Consider the following 8,176-nt stretch of genomic DNA (forward strand, 5'->3'; position numbering starts at 1 on the left):
TAAAACGATTAGTGTGCACACAGCAACACCAATACACGATTCACGTGCACACAGCAACACCAATACACGGATACGCTCGGCTCCGCAGGCATCCTGCGCTCCAAATCACTCCGCTCTGAACAGCGAGTGCCCTCTGGAGGGTGCGCACTCCGGCCCTGCGCAGCTCACAGAGCGCGCGAGTGAAGTGCACGAGCCACAATTCGGGACTGAGCCGCTGTGTGTGTGATCCCAGCGCACATCACTTACCACTTGCAAGTGGAAGGATGGCAAGCCGAAAGACAATCATAACTACACAATGGGCAGTATTTGCATCAGTATTTGCAGTATTTTCATACTTTTATACTCTTTAATGAAAGGTGATACAAGGTGGAAGTCCGCGCCGTTTTTCAGCAGTCGCGTCACATGACCAACGCCAGCGAATCAGGAAGGTGGATGTCACAGTGACGTTGTCCAATGACGACGCCAGCTAGAGCTCAGCACAGCGTATCCTCAATGTTTACACAGCACCGGAGCTGACACGATCTGGATTGAATACGTGGACCCTGGCGGATTCCCGTTTCCTGGTGTTTCCAGGCGGTTTAATGTAAACGGACAGTGCATCCGCGAAGAAAACGAGACAGATACGGTCTAATGTAAACTTGGCCTAACACCTACAGGATGACTCAATGGCCCATGTGACCTCAACGACTCTCCTTAGAGTTGCTTTTGGTCCACTAGAGGATAAATACCTGGAACTCCTCACTAGTCAGACAGAACTAAAGAAGCCTTTCGGATGAGAGGTGAAACGTCTTCCAAGGATTTCAAGCAAGTCCAGTTGCCTTCTTTAGCACCTATGATGAATTCCAATCTGACGGTTCTCATACTTCAGACCATGAATCAGATACGTGTCTGATTTCGGAGCACATATGAAAGTGGCTCACAGCTGATTTTGTCACATTTGGGCACAAAATCAGATTTGAGTCACTTCAGCCTGGTAATGTGATGTTTATTGAACATTTCTGTCTCCTGCGTCAGTGCTTTGTACATAACAGTACGTTTTCTGCCATGGGAAAGTCTTCAGGACAGAGAAATGTCTGTTTAATGCTTTCATGGTGACATGACAAGCTGCGTTTTTTGTTTTATTTTTTAATCTTTTGCACTTGGCGGCATGGTGGTGTAGTGGTTAGCGCTGTCACCTCACAGCAAGAAGGTCCGGGTTCGAGCCCCGTGGCCGGCGAGGGCCTTTCTGTGCGGAGTTTGCATGTTCTCCCCGTGGGTTTCCTCCGGGTGCTCCGGTTTCCCCCACAGTCCAAAGACATGCAGGTTAGGTTAACTGGTGACTCTAAATTGACCGTAGGTGTGAATGTGAGTGTGAATGGTTGTCTGTGTCTATGTGTCAGCCCTGTGATGGCCTGGCGACTTGTCCAGGGTGTACCCCGCCTTTCGCCCGTAGTCAGCTGGGATAGGCTCCAGCTTGCCTGCGACCCTGTAGAACAGGATAAAGCCGCTAGAGATAATGAGATGAGATCTTTTGCACTTCAAGAGAAAGGAAAAGCAGAGGCTGATGGGCCAATGACTGTTTATAGTTTTAAGTGATAACAGGAACTAACGGTTTCAAAGACCACTTCACAGAATTCAATGGAACTATAAAAGGAAAAAAAATGATGTGGTGCTTAATGAATAAAAAGTGGTAAATCATTGGTATATTGCTGCTTTTATAAGAGACGCCGGGATGTTCGATGAAATGAAAACCATCAGCTTTGGACTGAATACGGCTCTGCTTTACAACGGCTGGCGTGTTGCTGGTTATTTTCCGATAACAGCATGTCCCGTAATGTTTTATTCCTCACTTAAATGCTTGAGTACAGCTTCCCAAAATGAAATTAAATGTATTCTGTACACTTTAAGCTTGTCTATATTACCGTCAGTGGCGATCAGATCAGCGAGCTCTGTTCAGCACACAGAATCAGGGTTTTAATCATGGCCGTGACCTTTTTCATATCTGCCTCTGATTCCTAGTAATCGCAACATGAAAAACTCTTACCTAACGCTGACAGCTGTCAACTTGTCTTCACAAAACAGAAGCTAAAACTGTAGATACAATTTAAGCCATTATCCATACATGTTAGCCCACGCACATCTCTGTGTCTAGCAAGAGAAACGTTTGTTATTTTTATGACTTTCAGTAGCAGTCTTTAAATCCTCCAAATCTTTAAGTGAAGGAGTTTTTTAGCTGTCAAAAGGGTCTTTTGCGAGATTGGTGATATATTCTTTCCGATCGTCCTACGATTTGGACTGCCATAACACACAGCCCTATTTATACACACCGGACATTTTTGCTCATTTTAATCGTGTTGCCAATAATTCTGGAGTTACGGTAACTGTAGCACGCTCTTGGATCCAGCTAACTAATGAGCTAATCTTAGCTTTTGCCTTGTTGCTATACTTTGAGCTGCAGTGTTTCCCACAGACCAGGTAGCAATTTGTGGTGCTCCACTGTGCCGATGAGGGAATCGTGCACAGTGGTGTCGTGGCAGTCGGTCATTGGGGTGTATGCAAAGTGTTTACAGCGGGCAGTGTTCAAACACACAGTATTTTTCTTCAGAGTCACCTGCTGGGACTATTTTAAAGCTACAAGAAGCATTTGAGATTATTCAGTTCAATCTAAATTCTTTTAAGTTCTTTAAGAGAAGACAGCTAAAACAATTTTTACCAGAACCCTGCCTGGTTTCATTCCTCGACCCAACTTTCCATTACAGGGCAGGCCATTAGTTTGCTGGGCTTGATGTTGGTGGAAAACCTGTCTTTTAAATTTATGAAAATTACTCACCAAAATTGAAGTTAAAGTTTAGTTTTTACTAGAGATGCACTGATTGCAATTTTTTGGGCCGATTCCGATTTCATTTTTTCAAACCACTTCACAGCACACACAAAGACTATTTTCTTTTTATCTTTTCTTTAATAGAACATTCTGCCAGATTTTCAGTAATAAATTCAGTATATAAAATTCAGTAGGGCTGTAACGATACACCCAACTCACGATTCGATTCATATCGCGATTTTTGACCCAAGATTCGATACACCCACGATTTTTTTAAAATGTATTTTTAAAAGTAGTAAATTTGACTTAACATTTACTTACATTAACTATTTAATAGCAAATAATTCAGACCACTGCAGAGAATGAGTAATATGTATGCAAAAATGAACAAATGTATATCCAAAGACTGTTTTATTTCTCAAAATAATACTGTTGAGCCAGAAGCTCTGTTTTTTTGGTTCTGAAAAAGTCATTTTTCCAAATCGTGTAAATCCGTTAAGATTTTTTTTTGGGGGGTGGCTCTCTCACTGTCTCACTCTCATAGGGCCAATGATTTTCTGTGATCGCGGAAAACAGATGGAAATTACGGAATTTATATGGTGAAACATTGCTCGCGTGTCAAAATGTAACTGCCGCAGAAGGCTTCCGCCCAAGCAGACATGCCTTCAGTGTTGCCAGATATTGCTAACGTTTTCCACCCCAAAATATGTTCAAAACCAGCCAAAAAGCACCTAAACCCGCCCAATCTGGCAACACTGCATGCCTTTCCGGTCAAGTGATTGTGATTGGCTTGTGGCACACCTAGCCAGCCAATGAGCTGCTTGTTTACAGATTCGCTCCCCGCGTCGCAACCAGAATGGCGACCGCTTGAAAGAAATGAATGCTCTGCCAGTGGCGAGTGTGGACGTTGCGTGACTTGCAGAAGATTGTCGCAGGTCGGCGAAAAAATGACTTACTAATGGATATAAAAAATAAAATAATTTAAGTAAGTTTAAAATGTAATTTAAATAAAAAGTAAAGTATTCATAAATTGAAGTTTGGAAGCACCTCTGTTTTTGGGCTGAGGAGAAGTTTGAAAGGGTGTACCGCGATTCTGCCTTCTTGTATCGCGACACGGATCGTGGCTCTGCGTATCGTGATTTCGATATGCATATTGTTACAGCCCTATAATTCAGTAATAAAAACACCTCAAAGGTTGAAAACAAACAAAAAGACATTGTTCTTTGTGTAAGGTCCTCTAAAATAACACTGTATTTTATACTCTATATTGGATTGCCCTATTTTCTGTGTAATTAACTCCATTTACCATAATGCCTTGTGGTTTGGAATATTTTCACTGTTCTGATGTGTTGTGACGTTCTGTGCATTCGGACCAATCAGACTTATTTGCTCGTTGTAGTTTTATTTGAATTTTGATGTCAGCCAATGGTAATTGGTATATGTTTAATGCCCGCGAGTTCGCGGGCTTTTTGAGATGTTTCATCACTTCGCGAGGGAGAAGCTCACGGAGTTCCCGCCTGCTGCCGAGCAGAGAGAGATCGCGTTGTTTGTGAGCTCTATTTCAGCACTTATTTTGCAGACAGTTTTTTTTTATAGTTTGGTCTGCTTGTGGCCATAAACTCCGGTGTCACTCCAGTGAGTGATCTTGCTGTTTTTTTTTTCTGCGGACACATCTGCCCTCCGTGCTGTGCCCACCGGAGCGCTTTCGTCAGTCCCGGGAACTCACTGTGTCGGGTCTGGGACCCAGCCCGCTACCGAGGGGTTTGGGGTGAGCAGCATCTTATTCGAGCGAGCTAACCCACAGCAATAGCTAGCCCTCTGCTCAGGAGCATCTGCTGCGTGACTGTACCGACATCTGTAACCTGATCCGTCTGGTTTGACCGGTGGATTGTGAGTAACGCGAACCCACACTTACACTGACACACACACACGCGTTCCTCTGGTCTCGCCTGGATAGCCAGCGTTTTAGAAGGGCATTGCAGCGGTTGCTGTTCTGTCTGCAGTTCACAGAGCTGCCACCTGTGCACCAACGGGCCCCAACTGCGCGCGCGTTTTTCTTTCTTGTCCACTTCTTTTCTTTTGATACTTTACCCAGTTTTATTTTCTTACTATGTACTGCTGGTATACACACTGTTGATGTGCTATCTGTAACATCTCTATTATGTAGGCTAATTGTTTCCGCTCTTCTTGTGCCGGTGTTACTATTTTCTTGGTGATTACATTGCATGCTTCTTTGGGAGCATTTATTGTCAAATACTATTATTATTATTATTATTATTATTATTGCTATTATTATTGCTATTATTATTATTATTATTATTATTATTGCTTATTAATAAATATAATCATTATTATTTAATTATATCTTGGGTGTATTGGCTGCTCATTTGGTTGTTTATATTTGAACATTCTGACATGCACACTGCAGACTAGCTATTAGTTCTTTCACTCATGCTACTGTTATTTTAAAGTCTGAGGAAATACACCATACACTAGCTTCAAAGGTAAGTGTAGTATTTTCGCAGTGGAGGCACCGCGCTGTTAAATTTATCATTTATTAGATTTATGCTTATTATTCTCTCTCTCTACTCATACTTGTACCCTTATGGTATCAGGAATCTCAGCCAGCTCACCACTCCACCGCTGAGAACTTAGGACCCTGTTGCGCCATTATTTATTGGGATTTAGGGTAACTCTTTAGTAGCCTATAGCCTACTGTGCTGGGTAATCAGCACCTGTCCAAAAAAAAAAAAAGGGGGTTACATTTTGGAGGCACCGCTGGGATTTTCCTGTTTACCAGAACAAGTAGATCGCTGTGTTTTGCTTAGTGTTTGTGTTGTGTTAGTTATTGCTGTTTGCTGGGCAGTTTTTTTTTTAAACATGGACCTTAGTCAGGCTGTTGAGTGGAGCCGTGAGGAGAATGTGGAGTTGTGTCATGCCATTTTACTTAGCAGAGTGCCATTGGAGGCCACTGATGATGTGGTTAGCCGTGTGCTCAGCACAGTTAAGGTTCTGGGTAGGACCCGGATACGCGGTCGCCGTGGTGACAAGACTGGTAGGCACCTGTACATTTTAGTCGAGACTTCTGCTGAGTTGGATCAGAGCTCTGTCCCTCCTGAAGTGGGAATTGTAGGTGAGGCAGGTCCATGGGCTGTTCATGTAGTGAGTAGTTTGCTGCCTGCTAGTCCTGTTCTTGAAAGTGATGGATTCGAAGCCAAGCTATTTTCATTATTACAGCAGGAAGGCAAGTCTATGGGTGATGTGAAGGCTGTTTTGGGCACGCAGCCTCCTAAACCTGATGTCAGCATGGATCTTGTGAATGCCATAGGCCAGCTCGTTGATCGCTGTAACCAGGCATCTGTTGATGTGCCTGGCTATAGAAAACTGAGGCTGTTTTCCGGTTTACGGCCCGTTCCCCCAGGCGAGGAAGAATATGAGGCCTGGATGGAGCAGGCTACTCAGATGATTACTGAGTGGCAGTGCAGTGATGCTGCTAAGCGACAGCGCATTGTTGAGAGTTTGCGTGGGCCTGCTGCGGATATAGTAAGGTTTTTGAAAGTCAGTAGCCCATCTGCTACTGCTACTGATTACTTAACCGCTCTTGACACTACTTATGGATCAACTGAGAGTGGGGCAGACCTTATGGCATCGTTTCGCCATACTTTTCAAGAAGATGGTGAGAAACTTTCTGCTTTCTTGTATCGCTTGGACAAGCTTCTCCACCGTGCTCTTTTGAGAGGAGGGATTGAAGCTGCAGGCCTGAATCGTGCACGTCTGGAGCAGTTGTTCAAGGGTGCTCTCACCACTGACATTGTGGCTTTACGTGTGCGACTTCTGCACACTTTGCAAGCTCCGCCTTCTTTTTCCCAGTTAATGCGAAATGTGAGAGAGGAAGAGCACTGGGTAAGTGCAAGGGAGAGTGCAAAGGTTTCTGTGGCCTCATCTACATTTTGCCAGGTTCCTGTGACTGCTGCTGTCGCTCTTCCTCATGTGCCTGTTACTCCCCTGGCGTCTGAGGTTGACAGTCTGAGGAAAGAGGTCAAGGAGCTGACGTCTTTAGTAACTAAACTTTTGACTGCTACTACCGTGGCTCCTGAAAATCCTCAAGTCTCACAGTTTGGTGTAAGCCACAGCACAGAAACCACAGCCCCAGCTGTTCCCACAAGGGCTGTTTCTTCGAACCTGCCGAAGTCTACGACATCCTCTTCTGTTCCTGCCATTTTTTGTTACAAGTGTGGAGAAGACGGCCACACCAAGCGAGAGTGCACACGCCCTGAGAACTTGAGGGTAGTGAATCAGAAGCTGCTTAAGAGGGTCACGCAGCAGGGAAACTTCCCCGGAGCTCAGTGAAGGAACGGCACAGAGCTCCATCACACAAAACACGTTCCGCTCATTGTTCACCTCCAATCAAAGTCAGCCAATCACAACTGCCGTCTGGGTTAGTGGGGCCCTCGGCTGAGGTGCCCGTGCAGATAGAAGGTATTTATGCTAAAGCTCTGCTTGATAGTGGTTCTCAGGTCACCATCTTGTATCATAGCTTTTATAATGCATATTTGAAGCATTTGCCACTGCAGCCAGTGGAAAATCTGGAAATATGGGGTTTGAGCTCTCACAAATACCCATATGATGGATATTTACCTCTTAGGCTTGAGTTCACTGAAGCGGTCACTGGTGTGCCTCAGGTGGTGGACACTTTAGCTCTTGTGTGTCCTGACCCTCAGACAAAAGAGGGTATAGCCATTTTGGTAGGCACAAACACTCACTTAGTGAAGAAGCTGTTCCACTCTTGTCGTGAACAGGCAGGTGACGGGTTTCTTAACACGCTGACCATACACCCGGTGATAAAAGAGGTTTTTGAGTCCATTAAGCACACAGGTGTATCACCGGAGGATGTGAATAAACACGGTACTGTGTGGTTCACGAAACCTAAGCCTGTTGTTTTAAAGCCTGGGCAGGAGCTGCAGCTTTCAGGACTGCCCAAGTTTCCTGGTGAACTCAATGACTCTTTAGTCCTGGTAGACCAGCCTTTTAGTGCTGATGATACATCTGTCCCTGAGCTTGAGGTTCGGCCTGAAGTCCATCCAGTCTCTGCGGTGTCCTGCCGTCGTATTACGGTAAATGTGAGGAATGTTTCTTCCAGGGATGTTCTTGTGAAGAGAGGTAGTCCCCTCGCTCACATATACCCTGTAGAGATGGTGCCACAGTTTCCGTCCACTTGCAGTCCCATAGCTGCTGGTGAGCTTACTTCTGCTTCTTTTGATTTTGGCACTTCTTCTATGCCAGAGGAGGCAAAACATCGCCTCTGCGAGAAGATGTTGCAGAGGAAGGAAGTGTTTTCTTGTAGCGAGTGGGATGTAGGCTGCTCAAAAAGCACTC

At 44.8% G+C, this 8,176-nt stretch overlaps 1 protein-coding gene across 1 annotated transcript; it reads left to right on the top strand.

Moving 5' to 3' along the window:
* Positions 1-5,680: 5,680 nt before the first annotated feature.
* On the top strand, positions 5,681-7,150 carry LOC132901108 (paraneoplastic antigen Ma1 homolog). Its single transcript, XM_060943470.1, has one exon. The coding sequence runs from the start codon at positions 5,681-5,683 to the stop codon at positions 7,148-7,150; it is 1,470 nt and encodes a 489-aa protein (XP_060799453.1).
* Positions 7,151-8,176: the final 1,026 nt, after the last annotated feature.

Source organism: Neoarius graeffei, chromosome 17, assembly GCF_027579695.1.
Source record: "Neoarius graeffei isolate fNeoGra1 chromosome 17, fNeoGra1.pri, whole genome shotgun sequence".
Lineage (NCBI taxonomy): Eukaryota > Metazoa > Chordata > Actinopteri > Siluriformes > Ariidae > Neoarius > Neoarius graeffei.

What these genes read in the sequence shown, in the direction of transcription:
- LOC132901108 (XM_060943470.1), top strand. Translation starts at nt 5,681, where the DNA reads ATGGACCTTAGTCAGGCTGTTGAGTGGAGCCGTGAGGAGAATGTGGAG.